Genomic DNA, 24,400 nt, shown 5'->3' on the forward strand with positions numbered 1-24,400 from the left:
ACAGGGCTCATGCACTGCCCCTAAACTACACAACATCTTCACCCTCCCGCTCTTCAACGACCTGGACTGCCACAACATAGCATATACCAATTACTCTGATGACACTCGGGTACTACTCCATCTAACAGGCGCTTACAAACATGATGCGGCAGCACTAACCAAGATCTAATCAGCCATATAGACTTGGATGGCGGCCAACGGTCTCTGCTTAAAGGGGGAACACCCTGAGATCCTCATAGTAGGCACAACAGACACCCTCAGCAAGCTCTCACCCCAATACATATCCTTCACCATTGACAATTCCACTATCACCGTCTAAGCAGCAGTTAAGACCCTAGGAGTCTACCTTGACGCATCCTTATCAATGACACACCAGGTTAATGCCGTAGCGTCCTCTGCTGCACTTACCATTAAGGTGATCAATGCTGTCAAGCCTTTTCTCTCCACCAAAAACTGCCTATCCATAGCCAGAGCCACAGTAGGTACTAAACTAGACTACTGCAATGCACTATTCCTTGGCACCTCTGTCAAAAACATTTAAAAGCTTCAAATCACACAGAACAACGCCCTCAGGGCTGCCCTGAGCATTCCCAAAAGCGAATTGACCTCTGTCTTCCTCTCACAATGGGCCGACCTGTCTCTCTCTCTTCTTGCCTCATCCCCCAAATGTATCTTCCTTGGGGACTTCAACATACATCTTGACTGTCCAGATGTGGCAACTCTACTCTTCCGTGACCTCTGTGACTCTCTTTCCCTTACAATCCTTCCCACTGGCCCAACCCACTTCGCCAGGCGCACATTGGATGCTCAACATCTCAACAGGCATCCCACTCTCCATCCTCTTATTTCCCCTCTCTCCAGGTCTGACCACTCTCTCCTCACCTCCCACCTTGACCTCCCCATTCCTGCACCTGCACTGCCAGTCTCCTTCTATGTCATTCGAACAATGAAGCTTGTGTCAGTCGCTGGATTTTCCTCTTCCTTCATCCCTCCTCCTCCCCCTTCATTTGACTCTCCTTCTGACTCTGTTCTAGCTAACCTCCATCTCTCTACCTCTAACACCCGGGATATTTGTGCTCCCGCCATGAGGATCCGCATGAAGCCTGCCTCCAAGTGCAACAATTGATATGACTCTGATTTGGCAGCTTTGAAAATCAAGTGCAAATTTGCAGAACGGAAGTGGCAGGCATTTAGCTCATCCTCTGACAAACTGGCCTGCCACCTACTCCGCTCTGTGGAAGTCTCATCTAAACAGGTGCCTCCTTGCTCCTCCAGAACCATCAAAGTTCTAGCCCCAGCGTTGGCTGACCTCTGCAACCATTCATATGCCACTGGCTCCTTCCAACAACCCCTTAAGTACTCTCTTGTACACCCTCTCCTAAAAAAGCCACCTGCTGACCCTTCTTGCCCAGCGAACTATCGCCCCTTTTTTGGGCAAACTCATGGAGAAACTGGTCATCCCCCAATTGACACTTCACACCAAAACAGCTGGTGGGTCCATGACCACCAGTCTGCTTCAGGGCAACCAGAGGCACGGAAGCTGCTCTCCTTAACATCCGTAAAGACAAGCTCTCTAACCTGGATTCTAACTCATGCTGTGTTCTCTTCCTCCTCGATCTTTTGCCTTTGACACAGTCAAGCACTCCATCCTCATACACCGACTCCATGATACCCTTGGCATCACAGACCAGGTACTGGAGTGGCTGACCTCCTTCCTTTCAAACAGACCCTCTGAAGTGCAAGTGGCTTTTTTTCTCTCCTTCACCTCACTCTCTACCTGTGACATCCCTAAGGACTCTATCCTATCGCCATGGCTCTTCAACATCTACCTGGACCATGTGGCCCACTTGATCTCCACCTTCTCCCCTCATTTTCAGTGTTATGGGGATGACACACAGCTGTACTTCAAGCTGTCATCCTCTACTGACTCCCTCTCCTCTCTCACACATGGCTGCCTGACTGCTATTCAGGCATGGAGCTCTGCCAATGATCTCTGCCTTAAGACAGAGATCCTTCTCATTGGAACACCTGCTCCTTGCTTACTCCCCACTCTCTGGCCAGCCTCCTTTGGTCCCCTCCCATCACCCACTTGTGAGGCAAGAAACCTGGAGATCATCTTTGACTCATCTCTCTCTTTCTCTCCATACATCACAGACCTTGCAAAGAGGTCCAACTTTTAGGCACATCTCCTCAGGGGAATTCTTCCTTTCCTACCCTTCCCCCAGAAGCTCAACATCTCCAGAGCTCTGGTTCTCTCAAAGGCTGGACTACTCCAACATGCCTCTTCCTCAATCGGCCTCTTTCCTCCCTTCGCCCCCTTCAACTGATCCAGAATAGGACTGTAAGACTTATCCTTGGCCTCCAGCCCAGCGACCAAATCTCTCCAGCCCTAACATCTCTCCACCGAATCCAGGTGAATGTACGGATCAAATTCAAGACCCTTTGCTGCATTATCCACAAGTCTTTCTGCAGCCTGGGCGCCCTCTACATCCAGCTCTCCCTCCCTAATACCTCCTTACCTTAGTCCTTCGATCCTCTGGCTCCAACTTTCTGCAGGTCAAATGTTTCTCCAAGCAGAAGTGGGAGGTAGATCCCTCTCCTAGGCTCGTTCCTCCCTCTGGAACGGCCTCCCTACCCCCTCAGACTTGAGCCAGATCTTTTAAAGTTCTGTAAATTTCTCAAGACTTTCCTTTTCTCCTTTTCCATCCCTCTCCCCCACCCCTGCTAAATGTTCCCGCTGCCGCTGTGACTGGGGCCTGTCCTTTCAGAGTCATACAGGGGCCAGACCACCTCCCTACCAGTCCCACCTGCATTTCCTGCCAGCGCTTGCTCTTGGATTCCCTTCCCCAGACTAGCCCTAACCAGTTCTACCCTGTCCACCGCACTCACCCTCCCTTACCCCCTCTCTTTCCTCTCTTTCCCCTGGCACTTGCCGTCTTGCCCACCCACCTCTCTTCGGGCGCCCCTCTCCTGCACTTCACCCGATCCCACCCCCGGCACGTATCACCTTGTCTTGTACTTGCATGGTAGGATTTTCACATGGCCAATATAATATTTTTTGTTGTTTTCCTATGTTCCCACAGCCCCCCAACTTCTGTTGTGGCGCCTGGAAAAACTTGTGTATAGGCGCCATACAAATGCCAAATACATAAAGAAACAAAATAAATAGTAAAACCCATGAAACCCTATTCATTACACCTACAAAGAGAAAGAAACTATCCAGCTCATACAGGGTTGAAGAACATCTGCTAGATCCTAAATCTACTTACCAGCACGTGAAACCCTCGGCCCACATTGATTGGGGAATTGAAAAGGACCAAGAGAGACAATCTATCAGACCTGTGGGAACATGTTAAATGGGACAATCACAAAAATAATATATGTTCTGCCTAACTACTGTAAGAGGATTCAATTCAACACTACAGCTAAGGCAATGCCTAGTCTGGGATACTGAATGGAATCCCTTATTGATATATCTTTATGTCCAGTTCATGCGTTCTGGATGACTACCCCTATATAACACCCCTCTCTTGGAATCCCCCTGACCCCACTGAGCCAAGAAGTAGTTCTGTTTTGCAAGTTTAAAGGTTTATTTGATAATTTAAACAATATACATATATATATCATGCTTTATAATAAATTAATAATTGAATATCACACTGAATCTGAGCAGTAATCAATAATGGATAGTCTGGCACTAGCACACTTGTGAATAGGAACAGAAGAATAAGGTGGTAGAGAATGCTTTATATAAGTTCAGATGGATGTAATGTTGAATGAAAATGCAATACAGAAAATACTCAATATGATTTCAAAAAAACAATGTAATCACTTTTCTCTGGCAATCCCCTCCCCCCCTTTATGCAATGCAAGGAAATGGAAGGAAATCACACAGTTCTCAGAAATGCAATCAAATGTAATCCTGTTCACCCCAGCAAGCTTAGACTACAGAGGTTTAGAAACACAGGCCCAAGATGCTTTTATATGTGCTGGCAATGAAGTGAAAAATATGCTAAAATGCTTTGAATTCCCTCTAGAGGTTCAGGGTGAGTGGTATCTAGTTAATATTAGTCCAGGCTCACTCTAGCAATGTTTCAGGGATGGTTCTTAAGAGGCAAACAAATTTTTAGCAAGGAAAGAAAGAACTGTTGTTTTCACACGTGGAGAAATTTGCAAATCGCGGCAAATTCGCGAGTGCGTTTTTCGCGATTGCGGCAAAACTATAGGTTGAAAAGCCAAGCTTTCAGAGGAAAGTTGAACCAAGTTCCTAGCACAAACGGTTACGGAGTTATGAACGATTTTGTGAAGGTTGTTTTTCGGATTTGAAAAACTTGCAGCTAAAAATGACAAGTGACAGCTTTGCAAATGACAGGTGACAACTTCTAGGAGGCAGTTCTGGTTAGATTAAAATAGATTGAATTATATTATTTTAACTAAGAGATTGGTTCTGCACCGTTCTGCTAGGTACTCACAATATATTTAGAAATAGAATGGGCCTCGCCACGGATCTGGTCAGGTTTTAGACTGGACTCTGGTCTGGTCTCGGCACTTCACAGTGATCTGGGTCAGCTCTGCTCTGCTGGTCTGGTCTGGGTCTCTGGTTCTGGATATTGATAGATTTGAAGTCTGGATCTTTCTGCACAGCTTTCTCTAGAGATTGATGGAGGTAAAGTATGGATTTTCCCGGCAGAGCGTCCCGCAGCAAATGGATTTGAAGGTACCTATCTGTCCTGACTGTCTGCTTTTATGTGTTTGGAAAGTGGGTGTGTGTGCAGCATCAATAGGCTCTACCCCTCTCCACTTGTCATTGGCCACTTCCTCCTCTTCCCCTTGATTGGGGGAATGAAATGAAGTGTCATCATGATGAGGTCTGTTTATGGTACAGAGAACCCACCCCTGTCAAATTACACACAATCTATATTTTGACCCAAAAGACATATTTGCACAGGTACACATTTGTTTAAAATTACATGCACCCATCACATATCACAGGAGGTATACCCTGTCCAAATCTGCTCTTCCTGAGAGCTTGCATTGAGAAATGGCAACATATTTCACTTTTTGGTCAAGTTACCAATATCAGATTCTTACTCAAATTTACCCAAATGTGTGCAAGGCATGCAGGCATTGATTGATGAAGTATCAGACTTTTCACATGCAGACATTTTAAGTAATACCCTCTTAACTGCTAGTTTGCCCCCAGAACATCACACAAATTGGAGTTAGGGCTTGAATTGAAGGTACATTTTTTAAATTAAGGCTCTCAAAGTTATACATTTCTGTCATTTGATTACAAAGAGTTATCAGTGTTTCTGTAAAATATATATTTTGCTTTCAATTCAGTTCTCAGAGTGTTGGAGTCCTCCTCCAAGACTTGGGTGGGTCAGTCACATGTGTCCTATTCAATTGCAAGAGCCTATTGTGTGGTCTCCAGGAGGCTCCCAGCCAGTCTGCCTTCTATCAATCAAGAGGTCATGTGAGATTCTAACTCCTGGTGTGAATCTCTAGAGGTGAGAGGGTTTCCCAGGCTTCAGGCCTCTGGGAACAGCAGGTGGCTAATTTTTAATTAAAATGCAGCCTTTGAAGTCAGCTGGGTCAAATCCCTTTGTCAGCAACTGCACTCAGTTCTCCTGTCAGAGTTTAGACCGCTAGCGCCGCCTTGAGAATTTTGTTGGTACTGCATGCAATTTTGGGATCTTTCTTGAATTAATGCATTCTAAACAGGAATGGTTCTTACATGGTAGTAAATCCTTGCTTAACATTGTTTTGATGGGGCTCCTTACAGTAAGATGGTTATGTGGAACCCCACAAAAGGGTTGAATCTTTAAAGTGGTCCAATGAGCCACGATTTCAGCAACTTTTTGACATCAGTAACAGTGGATTTTGTTAACAAAGATCTTTCTTTACACTGGTGGGTGGCAAGTTAGGTAACCATTTTGGTGTGAGCACAAACTGCGTGGTTCTCCTGGATTCTGGCGCACTTGTGGGCTTTTTGGCCATCTTGGATTTTCTAAGCCCACAGCACCAAATGTTGCAGCATGATAGTCCAAACGTGGGTCAGGACACCCAACAAGTCCCCCCACGTGACTGCCCTTTGAGTTTGAGTCGATGGGGAGTCGGGTGCACAAGGGTTTTGACCCACGCACTGGTCTGTCCGCATAATCTTCTTCCAATTCTGCAAATGGCACAGTTCAGCATCTTTTCCTCCATCCAGTACTGATCGATCGGTTCTCCTCGCCGGTCCTGATGGGAATATTGGGCGGTACACTGGGCCCCTCGCGTTTCTGCTCCCAGTCTCCGGATCGTCCTCCCTGGCCAGTCTCGAGGTTTTCTTTCTCCTAGGACGACAAAGGAAGAGCGGCAATACCTATTCATGGACATTTCTCCCCCACCATTGATATAGTGGGGTGGCATATACATTTATAGTCAAAACATATGAACCTGCACATTTCTTTTTGCATTCAAAAACTAAAACACCCACATTGAGAAACTCAGAATTTGATAGGCGATATGTAGGATATTTTAAGTTAGAACTGAATTAATCTGAGACAGTACCCTCTAGGATTCCAGATGATTCCTCCAGTTGTTGCAGAGTGTGCCTGGGATGGCAACACTTCAACTGGTTAATGTGGATCCACTTGTCTTCCCCCTCTGCCAAACCGCCTTTGGGGATGCGGATCTTGTAGGGCACAGGGGAGATTTTGTCTATAACCTCAAAGGGTCCCTTCCATGTAGGCAAACATTTTCGCTGTTTGGCCTGGTTCCTTTGGAAATTGTATAGATAGACCCGGTCCCCCACCTCATATTCCTTCCTGGAAGTTTTCAGGTCATAGTGGGTCTTCATGCTATCAGCTGATCTTTCTAGATTCCGCTGAGCATAAGCAAAAGCATGTTGAAGGTGTCTCCTTAAATTCTCCACATACTCGTGAGTTGTGGAGGCATTTATCAGTGTCTGCTCTTGGGTCCTGTAGAGCAAATGCTGAGGAAGCACCATCTTGCGCCCAGTCATCAACTCGAATGGTGACATTTTGGTTGCAGATGAAGGGGTAGATCTGATGGCCATTAGGACCAGAGGTAATCGGATATCCCAACTTGGCCCAGAATCTGCCACAAACTTTTTTAGTATGCTCACAATGGTTCAGTTATATCTCTCTACTGCCCCAGTATCTCCCACATCTTTGTCATTACTTCACTAGTGAAGTGGCTACCCCTGTCTGACTCAATCCTTTGAGGTAGACCAAAATGGGAAAAGATGTGGTTAATCATCAGGGCAGCCGCAGTTTCTGCCTTGCAATTTGGGGCTGGGAGACATTCCACCCACTTGGTAAACAAGCATGTCACAGTCAACATGTACTTATTCCCCCTAGCAGAGCGAATCACGGGGCCTACAAAGTCGATTTGTAAATCTGACCATGGCAGTGTCATCCCCCTCTTTTGGAGAGGCGCACGGTGCGTGAGGGATGATGGCTGAAATTGTGCACACACAAGACACCCCTTCAAGTATTGGTCAAGGTCCTGCCCCATGTGTGGCCAGTATGCAACCTCTCTTAAGATTTCCAGTGTTGTGTGAAACCCCCTATGACCGGCGGTGGCCGCATCATGGGCGTGACTTAACATCAGGCTTCAGAATGAGGTAGGAACCACCCACTGATCGTGGCCAGCTTTGGATTTCCTTACCAGCAAACCGTCTTGGATCGGAACATTTTTGGACATTTCATCAACACCCTTAGGTCCTCTTTCCCAATGTAATCGGTATCCGTCAGGGGAAAGTTCTCAGGGTCCTCAAGGTGCTGGTAAAAATTACCAATTATTGGATCCCCCTTCTGAGCGGTAATCAAATCAGCATCAGGGGTCTCCTTACTCCATTGTGCAATTGAAAGGTCGTTGTGAGCATTTGTCTGGGACCTAGTGATAGCAGTGACCTGGATTTCCCCCAACAGGGACTCAATCTCAATTAGATCCCCTTGGATGGCCCCGGTTTTGGCGAGCTGATCAGCTAAGTCATTTCCAGTTTTGTCTGGTCCCTCTACTTTGGAATGACCCTTGATCTTTTTCCAATAGATGGTCATCTCATTCGAGGTGACCAGATCATCAATGTTTTGGATCAACTTCCCATGTTTCAAGGGTTTGTTGTTAGCACATAACATGCCTCTGGTTTTCCAATTAACCAGGTGCTCCACGAACCCGTTCCGTACATAATCCGAATCTGTGATTATGACCAGTTCGTGGAGTTGATGCTAGACAGCAGTGAGGATGGCCTGATGCACAGCCATCAATTCTGCCACCTGTCTACTTCGGGGACAAATTTTGGATCCAGCGGAGGGTTCTGGGGACTCATTCACCCATGCATTCCCTACGCCGGCCACCAGTTCTTTCTCCCCGTCGTTGTCAACATGGTAAGAGCATCCATCCACATATACAGTGGGCATTCCCTCACACTTGTCTTCTTCAAAGACTTTGTGGGGGGAATTAAGGTATGCCTCCATGTTGTCCTTTATTTTTAGACTTTCGTCCTCGAGACAGTTTTCTCTGGCACAATCATGCAAGTCAGCCAGACCTTGCGCGAGGGGACTCTTCTTGTTTTGGCCATATCTGACCTCCACAGGAAAGCCTTGCATTGACAGAATCCAGGAAGTAATTAGGGAATTACTCACATTTCCGGCCCAGATTCTGTCACTTTGGAGATATTGCAGAGGCTGGTGTGGAGTCTCCACTATGATGTGTTCCCCCTGGATAAACGGGCGGTAATTCTTTAATGCCCACACCGTTGCCAGGAGTGCCTTCTCACAATTGTTGAATTTTTCCTCCACAGAGGATAAAGTTTTGCTCGCATAGGAGATTACTTTATTGACCTTGTCATGCTTTTGGTATAATACTGCCGTCAAGCACGTATTAGAGAACCCCGTCTCCAGGAAGAACTCCTTGTTTCTGACAGGGTAAGCTAGGCAAGGCGCTTGTGAGAGGCTTCTCTTGAGTTGTTTTACTGCCTCGGCTTGTTCTGGACCCCATTCCCACTTGACCCCCCCTTCAGGAGATGAATCAGGGGTCTGGTGATCTCTGCGTAGCCCTCAATGAACTTTCTGCTGTAATTAGTCAGTCCAAGGAGGCTCCTTAGTTCCTGCAGAGTTGTGGGGTCTTTCAGTTTCTGAAGTGCTTCCACTTTCTTTTCCTGGGGACAGAGACCCTGAGGAGTAATCTCATGCCCCAAGAAATTAACACGGGTTCTACACCACTGTGCTTTCTGAAAGGAAAGTTTTGCTCCGGCGGCCCTCAACTGGGTCAGAACATAACGGATCTCCTCTATGTGTTCCTCCACAGATGAACTTTTGATGAGGACATCATCTACATAAGCCAGGTTACCCCTCGCACCCAGGTCGGGCATGGCCAGATGTAGGAAAATGTTGAATTCACTGTCGGAGTTGAGGTATCCGAAGGGAGTCCGGGTCCATGTGTATTGCTGGTCCCCAAAGGTAAAAGCCAGCTTGTATTGGTCCTCCCTACTGACAGGCACAGTCCAGTATCCATTGGTCAGGTCTATTGCAGTGAATACCTGTGACCCCTGGATCTGGGCCAGCCCTTGGTCAATGTAGGGCAGAGGCCATCGGGAAGTATGGACCCGTTTGTTGAGCTCCCTGAGGTCGGCGCAGAGTCTCCACTGGCCGTTTGACTTCAATATTCCCAGAACCGGATTATTGAAGGTGCTGTGGACTGGACGGATTATTCCCCGGGACTCAAGGTTCTTAATTATTTCAGTAAGGGACTCCATGGATGCGAGAGGCAAATGATATTGCTTCACAAACACTGGAGTCATGCCAGGGTCCGTGGGGATTGTTGTTGTGTGGATGTCGGTGCGACCACAGTCATATGAGTCTAACGCAAAGAGATCTTGGAAATCCAAGAAAACTTGTTTCAACTTTTGCTTTTGTTCCAGAGTCACACAGGCATCAGCTCGGTTGACTCTCTCTTCAACCATCTGACTGAAGCCTGGAAAGACTTCTGGTTTGGCTATTTCAGCGGCCTCCTCCAGCTGGGTGGAGAAGTCCCTGGTCAGAGTGCTGATTTGGACTGGAGGCTTCAGGTGGGACAGGCAGCCCTCATGGACCTGGAAAATCACCTCATCCCTCCTGAAGTCACAAGTCACATCTTCCTTACCATAAGGGCAAGAGGTGTACACCAGGAAGTTCCCCCCATGCCGGGTAAAAATCCTGTCTGGTGTTGTATTGTCATCCCTGTCACTGTCAAAGCAGTCCTTGTGGATTGGCCCTAACAGTTCATTACCTAAGTCTATGGAAAAATGTCGGTCATCAACCGCCATTCCAATAATGGTGCCTGCGGCTAGAGTAATACTCTTTAAGTCGCTGTTATCCACCTCTATTAGAATGGTGTCCTGTTCTATGTTGACTAATAGTGTTGGGTTTACCCCTAACCCTTGCTGTTGGAGAGAAGCATTTAGATGTATGTAAGCATCAGGGTTTTGCAAATATTGTCCTCTTTTAGCTTTCACTTCCAGGGAGAATTGTCGGGTCTTTTCTGGGATGGTGACTTCCTCTTTAATCTGAATTTCAACTGCATAAGGTAGCAATTGAGCTGACCTAAATGCTTTTTCTGGATCATCAAAGCGCATGGGATTATCCGCTAATCGGGACCAAGCTTTGAAGTTTATTAGGTCCAAACTAATGGCAAAGCGATTGAGAATGTCACTGCCTAAGTAAAAGGCGGCAGGGACGTCTCGCACGACCCAACAATTGTGGACTATGCTCTTGTTGCCAATGGAGATTTTGAGCATACACCTGCTTGGCAGGAGATGTTTGGAATTAGGTGCTTCCAGGTCCATTTCCCATTTGTCTATCAGTTTGAATGTGGGAATGGCTGGATCTTTTGGGAGTTGGCGAAACATGGCTTCGCTGATGAAGCTCTTACCGTTGTTCACACACACTCGAGCGAGAACAGAGTCCTTCCCATCATTTAATTGGACAGGGATGAACAACTGCTCTCCAATTTGCTGAATATCAGTCATGCTCTGAGATGATTTCACATCTTTCTGGACTATAGGAGTGGGAGTTTCTGATTGTGGATTAGTATAGAATCTCAGAGTGTTTCCTTCCAGCGTGGAGTACCACTTTAGACTGGAAGGAAGGTTGATTTTCAGAAATAGAGAGGACCCTCCATCACCAGTCTGTTGTCCTACTGCTATTACTGTCACGTCTGGAATTTGGCTATTCTGGAAGTGAAATTCTACTTGGTCAGGTTTTTGTTCAACCATGTGGCAGGTGCCGTTTAAACTAACATGGTTGACACTCTGTTTTAATTTTATTGGTCGGCTAGTCTGGGGCAGAGGACCTTGTTTACGCAATCTATTAGGTGTGACAACCTTCTCAGGAGGTCATTCCCCAGTAAACAAGGGATGCCCTCTGGAGTCACTACTATGACCGGGTGTTTCAACTTGTGTCACCCAATTTTAATGTCCAAGTCTGCAGTCCCCTCAACGGGAATTTCCTTCCCGTCAAAGTTCTGCAGTTGTCCAGGAAGAGAGGTGAGAGGAATTTGGTAATTCTCTCCCCTTCCTGCATTCAGTTGGTCAAAGGCCCTTCTGGACAGAAGGGTAGCTTGAGATCCAGTGTCCACCAGTGCCAAAATTGTACCCTGCCCCTGTACTTGTACCGGGGCATAGTATCTTCCCTCCTTCTCCTCAAGGGGGCACAGATAATGCACATTTTTGGACAACCGGTGGGCTAACTTTCTGGTTTTGGACATCGCTAGCGAAGAGATTTGGGCAGAATTCTGTGGAGAGCCTTGGGAATCTGAAAGAAAAAATTGGCAACTGGAGATCAGAGCCATTGTGGGTTCCCCTGGCTCTGGTTCCGGGCCGCCCCCCCCTTTTTGGAGGCAGTCATCAGGATGGGTTTGAACCAGGGGATTTTGGTATTGTGGGTTCTGGGATGAGATGATGGGCAGCGGTAGCTCAGTCTCCATATCTCCCCAGTCTGGATTGGAATCTTTTGGGACCCATTTTTCCTTGGGAGGAGTTCCCCCATCTCTGAAGGAGAAGATCCTTTCCCCAGGATCCTCTGGGGATCCCTCTCCTTCAAATTGGAAGATCTGTATTTCTTCCACAAAACGGGTCTGTTTGGGTCCTTTGTTTCTCCTACCCCCCCTCTGCTCCTTGGGAGGCAGGCTTTCAGGGGCAGGAGATTTTGTTTCCGGTTCCAGGTTTTCCAGGGGCTGTTTACAAGTTGGGAAGGAAGCTTCCTCTAAGGCTTTACACCCCCCTTCCTCTTGTGCCTCCTCCCTGGGAACCGGTGTGTTATCGGGGTGCTGCCCCCGTCATTGTTCTGGAGCACCAGGTCCAGAGTTGGGTGCGTTCTGCGCCGGCATGCCGATCTGAGGGTTCTGCTGAGCCCTTAGTATGTGACCCAGATCCCGCACCATGTTTTGAACCTGGCGCTCTAACTGGGAAACCCGCTCAGGCTGATACGGGGCCCTGTTTTCTCCCCTGGGCTGATCCCGGGAAGGGTAGCTATCCCTTCTCTGGTAGTACCCCTGGTTGGGAAGATTTTGGTACCCCTCCACCCTTGGCCTACCCTCTCCCGGATTCGGTTGTCTGGGCTCAGGGAATTGGGGAAAGAAGGGTGGAGGATTTTGGGGCTGGAAGTTGGGTGGATACCTGGGGAAGAAGTTCTGCCCAGGGTTTGGAGAATTTCTGCCCTCCTGGGGGAAGTTAGGAGGGAAGTTCCCCGGGTCAGGTGCTTGGCTGGATCCCCCCCTTGGGCTGGAGGAGTCCACACATAACCCAGGATGGGTCGATTTCCCTTGTAACGGGGGCTTGCATAATCAGGAGAGCGAGGGACCCCATTTGTGGGGCTGCCTCCCTGGCTCCCTGTCTGTGACTGGCCCGAGGATCTTCTGGGCCCTGTTTTATTAGGTGCAGGTAGGTTTTTAGGCCCCCCATCTCCAAATCCAAAACGGGGGTGACCTTTACCTCTGCCACCTTGGCAGCAGCAGGGGTGCTGTTGGTTTTGGGATTTTTCTGGGTATTGCTTTTATTTTCTATGGGCTTCTGCACCTCATAGATCCGGGTAGCCTGTTCGATGACCCAGTCTAAAGATCTTTTCTCATGAAAATCTCTCACGAGCTGGGTCATTATATATTTGGGCAAGGCATGGAAAAATGTGTTGACAAATTCTCTGCTGTCTGTGCGCACCCTTCTGGTGGTCTGCGCAAAGGCACGTTTCAGTTCTTGCACAAACTCTTGTGGGGCCTGATCCTCCCCACACTGCAAATTGTAGGCTGCCTTGCGAGCCTCTTGGGGATTTCTGTGAACAGAAAAATGTTTTAATATGGCCGCCCTATAGGTGGACCACCTGGAATGATTTTGGTCCTCCAGCCCTGCAAAGAAACTGGAGTACTCTGGGGAGAATGTCCACTTTAAATATTGGATACAGCTTTGGCTGTCCTTCAAATGAAAAGTCTCCATCATTTGCTCATAGAGCTCCAAGTGTTCCCAAACAGAGTACTTGGCGTTCTTATGATAAGGCGTGATGACACTCCTGATTGCCTTAATCTGTTTCAATGGGTCCTTAATCAAGGCCCTTTTTGCCTTATTGGCCTTTTTGGTTCGGGTAACCCTTGTCCATTAATCTTCTGACTCAGAGGCACTGCTCCCAGAGGTTCCCGTCTGATCTTCCAGGTTTTCCCAGATTCTGCGAGCCTGGGAATGGCTGGCAGAATGTGGGGACCTGGTCTCCTGTGTCCTGTACCGTTCAGAGGAGTCTTCAGATTCCTCTTTGCTGCCAGGATTTGATCGGTACCCCCCCCCACTGACCTAACTGGGCAGAGGTTTTCAGGATGCCCTTAATGGGCCTACTCTCCTGGGGTTCCCCATCAAATTGCACTGTGCTTGGGTGCCCATACCCGGATGCCCGCCCCTCCATTCCTGGGTGGTACTGGCCTATGAGCCCCATGCTTCTGGCTGGATAGTAATCTGCCATCCCTGTGGCCCGGTGCTCATGTGCGCCAGGGGACATGGGGGTGGCAGAGTCCAGGGACTGAGAGAGATAAAGGCCTCTGGTGCTAGGGCTCCTGAGGTCATGCTCAGGAGTTTCCCTTTCCCAGCGAACCTGGTCTCTATCCGCCCCTGCTTCCTGTTGCAATGCAAGAGCCTGTGCCTTCAGTTCCTCAGTTAAGGCCTTACTAGACTCTATCAGTCTCCCCTGCATCGCTACCTGTTGTTGGAGCCTATCATTGTGCTGGCAGAGAGCCTCATTCTCTCTCTGTGTTTCCTGATTGGTCCTGGAGCACTGGGCCAGTCTTTGCTGCAGGAGGGTTACCTCCTGAGCTGTGTCCCTATTGGTCTGCTCCTGTCTTGCCAGAGCCTCCTCCACCTTCCTGGTGTGCTCTAACAAGTTCTGGTGTTCTTTTTGGAGGTCACCCAGTCCCTGGAGGGCCAAGTGATTTTCTTCTGTTTTTCTTTTTAAATGGCAGACTTCCTGGCCTAAGGTATCCCTTTCCTGAATAAGAGCCTGCATCTGTGCCGCCAGGTCGTCCCTTTGCCTTTGGAAGGCACCAGCTTTCTGGCGCTCCTGATCCAACTCTGCCTGGGTATCCAGGTCTTTCAGAATCAGTTTATTGCTCTCTACCTTCTCCCTATCTAGGTGGCTTTGCAGGGTGACTACCTGCTCAGCACATACCCTATTGAAGTCTAACTGTTGCTCCAGCTTTTTCTGGCTCTGCAGTAGGGAGTCCAAACCTTCTTGGTACTCCTTCTGCAAGGCCAGAAATCTGGTATCCTGGTCAGCCTTTTCCTGTTGCAGGATGTCCATATCCTTCTTTATTTTAATGATGTGCTGTCTACTCTCATTTTCTGACTCCTAGCTCCCCTGCAGCCTCTGCTCAGAAGAGACCAGGTCAGATTGGACCTTCTCTAACGCCATCTGTCGCTTATTCGCCAGATCTTGGCTTTCAGTACATTTATCCTGCATGTCTCCCATATATAGGTACAGGTATGCCGCTATCCTAACCATCTTGTCTTGTTCATCCTTAGCTTTAGGAGCCATGTATAGTTCACTCAGGGCCACATGTAAGGGACCCTGATCTCTCCATTTATCTGACCCTGTTTCCGTGACCTGTTGCGTGATGGCCTGCAACCAGACCATGCGGTCCTGGTGAGTCCACTCACCTCTCACAAATAACTTATGTAAGAAGTGCTCTCTGGCTATTTTCATGTCTACTAAGGTCGTCATTCTAGAGATTTGAGTTCCTTCCTGACTTACAGAAGTTTGTATTTTATTTTTGCAAAACAGACCTTTTCCTTAGAGCGTTCCTTTGAGGAGTGCTTTACAGCGTAACACAGCGTGGTGATCCGACCAGATATATGTATCTGGTCAGCTGGCACGCTGTATTAACCTGCACAAATGGTAGATCTAACCCAAACGTCCCGCTCGAGCCCCCAATTTGTAAGAGGATTCAATTCAACACTACAGCTAAGGCAATGCCTAGTCTGGGATACTGAATGGAAACCCTTATTGATATATCTTTATGTCCAGTTCATGCATTCTGGATGACTACCCCTATATAACACCCCTCTCTTGGAATCCCCCTGACCCCACTGAGCCAAGAAGTAGTTTTGTTTTGCAAGTTTAAAGGTTTATTTGATAATTTAAACAATATATATATATATATCATGCTTTATAATAAATTAATAATTGAATATCACACTGAATCTGAGCAGTAATCAATAATGGATAGTCTGGCACTAGCACACTTGTGAATAGGAACAGAAGAATAAGGTGGTAGAGAATGCTTTATATAAGTTCAGATGGATGTAATGTTGAATGAAAATGCAATACAGATAATACTCAATATGATTTCAACAAAACAATGTAATCACTTTTCTCTGGCAATCTTCCCCCCCTTTATGCAATGCAAGGAAATGGAAGGAAATCACACAGTTCTCAGAAATGCAATCAAATGTAATCCCGTTCACCCCAGCAAGCTTAGACTACAGAAGTTTAGAAACACAGGCCCAAGATGCTTTTATATGTGCTGGTAATGAAGTGAAAAATATGCTAAAATGCTTTGAATTCCTTCTAGAGGTTCAGGGGGAGTGGTATCTAGTTAATATTAGTCCAGGCTCACTCTAGCAATGATTCAGGGATGGTTCTTAAGAGGCAAACAAATTTTTAGCAAGGAAAGCAAGAACTGCTGTTTTCACGCGTGGAGAAATTTGCAAATCGCGGCAAATTCGCGAGTGCGTTTTTCGCGATTGCGGCAGAACTATAGGGAATCGGAATGTGTTTCTAGGTTCGTTGAAAAGCCAAGATTCTAAGCTTTCAGAGGAAAGTTGAACCAAGTTACTAGCACAAACGGTTACGGAGTTATGAACGATTTTGTGAAGGTTGTTTTTCGGATTTGAAAAACTTGCAGCTAAAAATGACAAGTGACAGCTTTGCAAATGACAGGTGACAACTTCTACGAGGCAGTTCTGGTTAGATTAAAATAGATTGAATTATATTATTTTAACTAAGAGATTGGTTCTGCACCATTCTGCTAGGTACTCACAATATATTTAGAAATAGAATGGGCCTCGCCACGGATCTGGTCAGGTTTTAGACTGGACTCTGGTCTGGTCTCGGCACTTCACAGTGATCTGGGTCAGCTCTGCTCTGCTGGTCTGGTCTGGGTCTCTGGTTCTGGATATTGATAGATTTGAAGTCTGGATCTTTCTGCACAGCTTTCTCTAGAGATTGATGGAGGTAAAGTATGGATTTTCCCGGCAGAGCGTCCCGCAGCAAATGGATTTGAAGGTACCTATCTGTCCTGACTGTCTGCTTTTATGTGTTTGGAAAGTGGGTGTGTGTGCAGCATCACTAGGCTCTACCCCTCTTCACTTGTCATTGGCCACTTCCTCCTCTTCCCCTTGATTGGGGGAATGAAATGAAGTGTCATCATGATGAGGTCTGTTTATGGTACAGAGAACCCACCCCTGTCAAATTACACACAATCTATATTTTGACCCAAAAGACATATTTGCACAGGTACACATTTGTTTAAAATTACATGCACCCATCACATATCACAGGAGGTATACCCTGTCCAAATCTGCTCTTCCTGAGAGCTTGCATTGAGAAATGGCAACATATTTCAGTTTTTGGTCAAGTTACCAATATCAGATTCTTACTCAAATTTACCCAAATGTGTGCAAGGCATGCAGGCATTGATTGATGAAGTATCAGACTTTTCAAATGCAGACATTTTAAGTAATACCCTCTTAACTGCTAGTTTGCCCCCAGAACATCACACAAATGGGAGTTTGGGCTTGAATTGAAGGTACATTTTTTAAATTAAGGCTCTCAAAGTTATACATTTCTGTCATTTGATTACAAGAGTTATCAGTGTTTCTGTAAAATATATATTTTGCCTTCGGTTCAGTTCTCAGAGTGTTGGAGTCCGCCTCCAAGACTTTGGTGGGTCAGTCACATGTGTCTTCTGGCAGGCAGGCCTTTGTTGACAGGAAACAGTCAAAATCAACATATCCTATTCAATTGCAAGAGCCTATTGTGTGGTCTCCAGGAGGCTCCCAGCCAGCCTGCCTTCTATCAATCAAGAGGTCATGTGAGATTCTAACTCCTGGTGTGAATCTCTAGAGGTGAGAGGGTTTCCCAGGCTTCAGGCCTCTGGGAACAGCAGGTGGCTAATTTTTAATTAAAATGCAGCCTTTGAAGTCAGCTGAGTCAAATCCCTTTGTCAGCAACTGCACTCAGTTCTCCTGTCAGAGTTTAGACCGCTAGCGCCGCCTTGAGGATTTTGTTGGTACTGCATGCAATTTTGGGATCTTTCTTGGATTAATGCATTCTAAACAGGAATGGTTCTTACATGGTAGTAAATCCTCGCTTAACATTGTTTTGATGGGGCTCCCTACAGTAAGATGGTTATGTGGAACCCCACAAAAGGGTTGAATCTTTAAAGTGGTCCAATGAGCCACGATTTCAGCAACTTTTTGACATCAGTAACAGTGGATTTTGTTAACAAAGATCTTTCTTTACACTGGTGGGTGGCAAGTTAGGTAACCATTTTGGTGTGCGCACAAACTGCGTGGTTCTCCTGGATTCTGGCGCACTTGTGGGCTTTTTGGCCATCTTGGATTTTCTAAGCCCACAGCACCAAATGTTGCAGCATGATAGTCCAAACGTGGGTCAGGACACCCAACACTACATATATTAAAAAATGTGCCCTTTTCCCATCCACAAATAGAAAATGATCTTCCATGTTCAACATTTTCGTAAGGATATTTCCTGCTCTGGTTGTCTTGCATTCTGTGAATGATGTTAAGAGAAATTAACATCAAAGGAGAAAGGGTCATATATATATAGATCAATTTTCCAGTAGCAACGGGACAACGTATAAGATTTCTTCTTCTTCACTTTACACTAACACATTTGCTTATCTACTCAACCTGTTACATTTTAGATTTCAATTCTTAACTTGGTGTTATTGTTCTTTTTTAATCCATTGCATGGATCTTTAACTTTCTGCAGGATTTTGGTCTTGTTGAAGAAATTATGATCAACTTAGCAGACATTGCTGAAAAACCCAAAGACAGTCCTGAGGACACATTGAAAACCAAAGATGAACAGGTAAAGTTGTGCATGACCACACAGGAGTGAATTGTAATAGAATTAGATGGGAATAGTTAAAAGAGGTGGCAATCTACTATGCCACCAATGAGCCTAACCACAGGGAGAACATCATGTGACAATATCACGCGAGTGTACAGGAGAAATGTGACCGCCCTATTGTGCCCTTGGTTCCCTATAAGAGATGAAATGCTGAACATGGGGGAGGAGAGGTGGAGCCTCGCTTGAAACACAGGGAGATTAACCAAAGCAAATACTGCCATCTAAGAATATATGATAACAAGTGAAAGTATGCTACTGCCTTAAAGAAAACTCCACCATCACTTGTGAGTGATCATCAGTGCTGATGTTGACATAAGCACAGTTACACACATACACATCCACATGCAAGGCTGCCAATTCTATGGTCAAGTGTAAGGATGTTTGCTGGTCACAGAGTTCCTTTTCTTAGCAATCTAATTTAGCAACCAGCATTCTTTTAGTAATCCTTGTTGAGGAACCTCACATAGTTTACGGCCATCCTTGAGGGCATCAGGTTGGAGCAGTACCCCCACCTTTTCTTATATCAATTCAAGAACAGGAACCAGCACCCTGGATACTGTGGGCAAGTTAGCTGGTACTGTGGTTCTATGTTTGCTCAAGAAAGTTTGCTTGAAGCCCATTTGTTCAAATTTGTTAACATATTTCAATGTGAGAAAATGCTGAGGGAGATCACCCACAACCCACCCCCCCCACATCCACCAAACCATAATTTAACACCAAACCCAACCCCCTATCTAAGAAAAGGAGAACAAATGGACCTCGACCGAATGGGCTAGACTGGTACCTGAAATTGTAGGAATTCCATCCATGAAAGATCATTTATCATCTATTTCCTGGAAGCACCGTATTGATGAGGGAAGATCTTTCTCAGGTTCATGGCGCCAACCATCACAAACTATGAACATTGGATCCTTTCCTTTGGACCCAATCAATGTACCAAATGCGGTGTTCCCCAATGTATAAGGAACTGTACGGGTAGGCCAAGCTGCAGGAGGTGGGTGGATAGAGTGGCTGTGTGTTTAGCTCTGACACCATTGCTTGCACGGCTGGCTTCTTTTCAGGATGACTGGCCTTCAAGGTTGAGATGTGTGTCTGGGGTAGGCTGGAATCACATCTGCTGGACCCTGAGGTATCAGACATACTGAATATGGAAGAATGTGGGAAGGCAGCATAATAGGAGTCCCTATTGTGAGGGGGCTCCAATATGCCTTAAACATGGCCTGTCTATTGTGGTGAAGGTAGGATCCAGTCGGGTACCGGTTGTGGAGTGCTGCTTTCTGATAAGAGATGAATGTATAAGAGGGGAGTCCACCAACTCACTCTCCTCAGATTCCAACTCAGTGCAAGGACAAGGCTTCTTTTCTCTGCTTCTAGAATATTGCTTGTCTTGGCTGATTTTTCCATGCTATGTGAGCTGTAACACTGGGAACCTTCTTTGCCGATGTATGAGGAAGGTGTAACATGCTCCTTCACGGGTGTGCAACACCTTATGAACCTCTCCTGCCATGCTCGAGAGAGGAAAACATGAAGACTCCATGGGGCCCTACAATGCCCCTGCGGATTGGAAGGAAAAGCCTCAAGGAACCCTGGAAGGCATTTTGAACTCTGTGTGTTCCTTTCACTGTTCAGCCGCCAGACCAATGCACTAAGCCTTTCGGCCAGTGCAAGCAAACGGTAAGCTCACCACAGGATGAATCCTGGTGAAAGTCGAATTTTCTTAACATGGGGCTGGATTTAAGCCCAACTGCCACCTTGTGACTCCTCCCATACGCTGCTGTAGAGATTGGATGTGCCCCTCCTGAGTGGGAGGCATCCAAGGAAAGTGTCACAAAATGAGTGCATAATGACCATAATATAACAAAGTGCCCCATTTCTAGTTGAGGCCCAAACATCCCAAACATAAAGAGTCTTTCCACTAAAGAAAAATGTATAATGTAGGATGTTCACTCCTTGAAACCCCTAAAATCAAGCATGGACCCAAAAGTCCTACAAGAAAAGGGAAATCTAGCTGTGCACTGCTCCACAAAGCATCCCGTCCTCCTTTGCACGGAGAAAAGGACTGGCAGTGGATCCTGTCATGTGCTATGTACACACACATATATATCATGTCTATATTTACATGTAATTGACGATTCATGATGTGAAGCCACTCAGACCGTTTTAAATGAAGCACATTTGTTTTGAGAAAGAAAACTTCAATGGTTTGGATTCTATCATAGATTCCTCATCTTGATAGATCCTCCGCTCAGAGTTGTAAATAGACCTGCAGATCGGGGGTTTGGGGGGTGTTTTACCGCGACTGAAATGTTCGCTATGGAAATGACTGCATGAGAAATGTACGTTATACAAAATTGTTTGTACATTTCCCATGCGGACTTCCAATGCAAAACAACCCCAAATCCATACAAACACTAACCCCTGCCCACGCCCACACCCCCAACACACCACCACCACCATTCTGACGTGCTGTGTCCCTGCAACGCTGGTTCCCTTTCACTTCCGTGATCAGGAAATGGCACTGTAGAGTCCTTTTTTTTTTTTTCTTTTTTTCGAGTCAGCTGCGGGGGTGTCCCACTATATAGTATAGTGAGTGGGATGTTGCAGGGGACCCCCCTGCAGCACCCGCAGCCTTTTGATTTTATCTACACCACCAAATAGATACTACAAAATGTCCTATGAACATTTAGCCAGTAGGACATTCAGTAGTGTCTATTTTCAAACCTTTGGTGGTGTAGGTCATTTAGATTTGTCATTTTGACCGAATCCATCTTGTAATATGGCTTTTAGTTTTGAAAGTTCTCACATTGTCCCAAAGTTACTAATAAGCTTTCAAAAGGGATTGCTCTGGCCAGAAGATGCCAACATCAACTAACTAAGGTTGCCATCATGGTGTCATGTACTATTATAATGATTAAGAAGACGTGTTTTTAAGTTCCTATTACCATTGCAACTGTGATACTCAATCACCTGTTCTAGTGAGCCAGGTATATTTCATTTTGCTAGTTTATTCAAATCATTAACATCTTTTCTCATCATTGATCAACCACAACAATGACAGCACATCTAAAAATGACCTTATGATTGGTGTTTCATATTGGTCTACCAGTTCTGTCGCGCTCTGAATCACTTGTGTACGAGCGCAATAGAAATAAAATATCAATTCAGTTCAGTTCACAGGTACACAATTTGAAGTCTTCAGCTTGTAAAGTAGACTTAAGTAATTTATCAATTGGAAAAATGTACCCTACTAAAGCTAGACAATAAGCAAGTCAACAAAAAACATCCAGCAAGAGCAATTGGGACCAAACCAAATTCCAGTCCAGTAATATTTTAGAACAAGGCCATTATCAGATGGCGGCAGTTTATGATGTGTGTGCATGGTCTTTCACTTGAAGGTGTACTTGAGTGAGCTAGTGAGAATTTAGCTGTTGTTTTATGTAATGTGCTCAATACATTCGCGGAAAATGTTCAGAAAAGTGAGTTCTTCATCTCGGATTCTGTAGATTATCCTTTTGTATCGGCCATTTTTTAAGTTTCTGGCATCCCATGCTGTATCACACCCATTGATGAAAATGTTTGTCTGGAATTCGACAATGTTAAATCTTTACTCTCAATATATCCGAAGGGCTTTTATCTAATGCAACTCCAATGGCCACATGTTTTTTCCTCCAAAAGGGATGAATGCATGGCCAATGCGAGCATAATTAAATCAGAGATATAGGAATCATGCTCCTCCTTGCTCAATCTCCTTCGTGTCAGTTGTAACAAGTACTCCATCTGGGTAGCTCTCATTCTTCCTTGTCCCAGTTTGGTCTGTGTAGAGGGGTCTCCTACTCTATAGACATATATAGACATTTGGGGAACTACAGAGGGATGAGTGAGGTGAGAGGAGTGGGGGGACAGAGAAGGAGGGGGTGCATACCGTGTTCTTCCAGGATAGTCATCACTGATCTCATAGACGGTTTCCCTCCACATGAGATCCTCCCGCTGAGTACCACCCTCAGGGGGACCATCAGGTAGTGGCCTCACCTCCCTGGCCTCACAGGAAAGAAGCTCTCCTGCTTGGGAGCAGTGACAATACCCTAGATTCGTCACACACCCATGGGTAGGGGTACATCTTGGAACCCTGAGTGTGTGTTTTTTGAGCACCTGTATGTTGCCCAGAGAGCAGGGTATGGACTGGTGGCAAATACATGCTGACTTGGAAGTGGACCTGGGTCGTCCCTATTTTGGGACACCAAGGCCCTGCCAAAGGAATCAATGGATTTCTAAACAAAGGCACTGAAAGAGTCATGGCTTCCTGCCTTTGCCTTTCTGTTTCTCATAGTAATGAGAAGCCCTGGCCCTGCCTCCCTCTCTTCTGATTGGATGGATGGCGGAAGGATCATATTTGGCTCCGGGGCTGCTCCTGCTAGACTGGTAGGAGCCTTCTCAGGGACTGCTTGTTTTTGGGTACCCCCTAGGGGTGGATCCAGGATGAATGGAAAGGGGAGTCAATTCACATTCTTTGTTGTGGGTGTCTGGATTTGGTTGTGTGTTGCAAGGCCGTTGGTCTGCATGAGCCAGCCATGTCTGAAACTGGAGTGAATGCAGTGTGTGCTCTGAAAGGCTGGGAGTTGCTCCCAATTCACATCCACTATTTTTAGTGTCTGGTTTTGGCTGAAAGACCTGAATGACTGTGAGCCTGATTGCGTGCTGCATGATGAGTGCCCTAATTTGTAATTGGCTCACTGAGCCTAGCTGAGCCTGGGTGAATGGGGGGAGTTGTGCATATCAGAAGACCCCTCACTTACCTCTGTGTCAGAAGCCCAAGTCAGAAGCTGCAACTCAAAACCAAAAGTCAGAAGCCAGCTGGAGGAAGATGTCTGCAGCTGCAACACTTTACGAAAGCCAAAGGCAGCTCTGTTGATTCAAGGACTGATCAAGAGAGGGCCTGGACATGTGACCCTGTCCGGTAGCTGCAAGAGGACCTCGTCCAACTGCTATTCTTTGCCTGAGGTGTCTAGGAAGTGTCCTGGAAGCCAGTCCTGAGTACTTGGTGTCTTCGTGGGTCTAGAAGAAGAGTAACCAGACATCTTGAGCCCAGTATTGTCATGTGTCCAGTGGCTGTCGATGACCAGAAGAAATCCAGATTGCTGTGTATCACCCAGAAGAGGGGGTACCATGGAATAATGCAGCACAATGCCGGCAGCTTGCCAATTTTAAACAGACTGAAGAACTCTTAAAGGGACACTGCAGACAAAACATCTGTCCACTTTTCCACAGCTGACGAAGTCCCCACCACTGTATTTTCTGCTATTCCAGAACAAGTCACCAGAGTCCAAATTTGGTGGTGGCCCACAGGGAAGTCCATTGGGCATGTCCAAGTCACCAGAAGCCATGCTACATGTCCAAGTCACCATCTGTGCTGCAGCTGTAGCACAGAAGGACCAAAATGGCAGCCAACCGTGAAAACCAAAAGTTGAAACCTACTTGTGTCACTGCACCCATCGCCAACAAAGATCATCGTCAAAAACACTTATCCTCACCTCCCAATCCTTGTCGAGGTCCACAGTGAGTTTCAGCTTCATGACATCCACAGCCGGCGTAGCAACCCGACCAAGGAGACCACTGCGACAGACCTTTACTGCTGCCTTTCCGACACGGCTGGAGCTAATTTCCCATGCTTTTTCAAACAAGATCAGAGAAACCCATTGCTGCACATTGTTGTTTGCTCCTAGAAGTAC

General features: G+C 46.4%; 1 protein-coding gene across 1 annotated transcript in view; it reads left to right on the top strand.

Moving 5' to 3' along the window:
* LOC138579547 (microtubule-associated protein futsch-like) overlaps positions 1-24,400 on the top strand; it is a 1,023,262-nt gene that overhangs the window by 767,721 nt on the left and 231,141 nt on the right. The window contains exon 16 of the mRNA XM_069650064.1: positions 18,534-18,632. Coding sequence (XP_069506165.1) covers positions 18,534-18,632 — 99 coding nt within the window. The remainder of the gene's footprint in view (positions 1-18,533; positions 18,633-24,400) is intronic.

The sequence above is a fragment of the Ambystoma mexicanum genome, chromosome 1p, assembly GCF_040938575.1.
Source record: "Ambystoma mexicanum isolate Mex_15411 chromosome 1p, UKY_AmexF1_1, whole genome shotgun sequence".
Lineage (NCBI taxonomy): Eukaryota > Metazoa > Chordata > Amphibia > Caudata > Ambystomatidae > Ambystoma > Ambystoma mexicanum.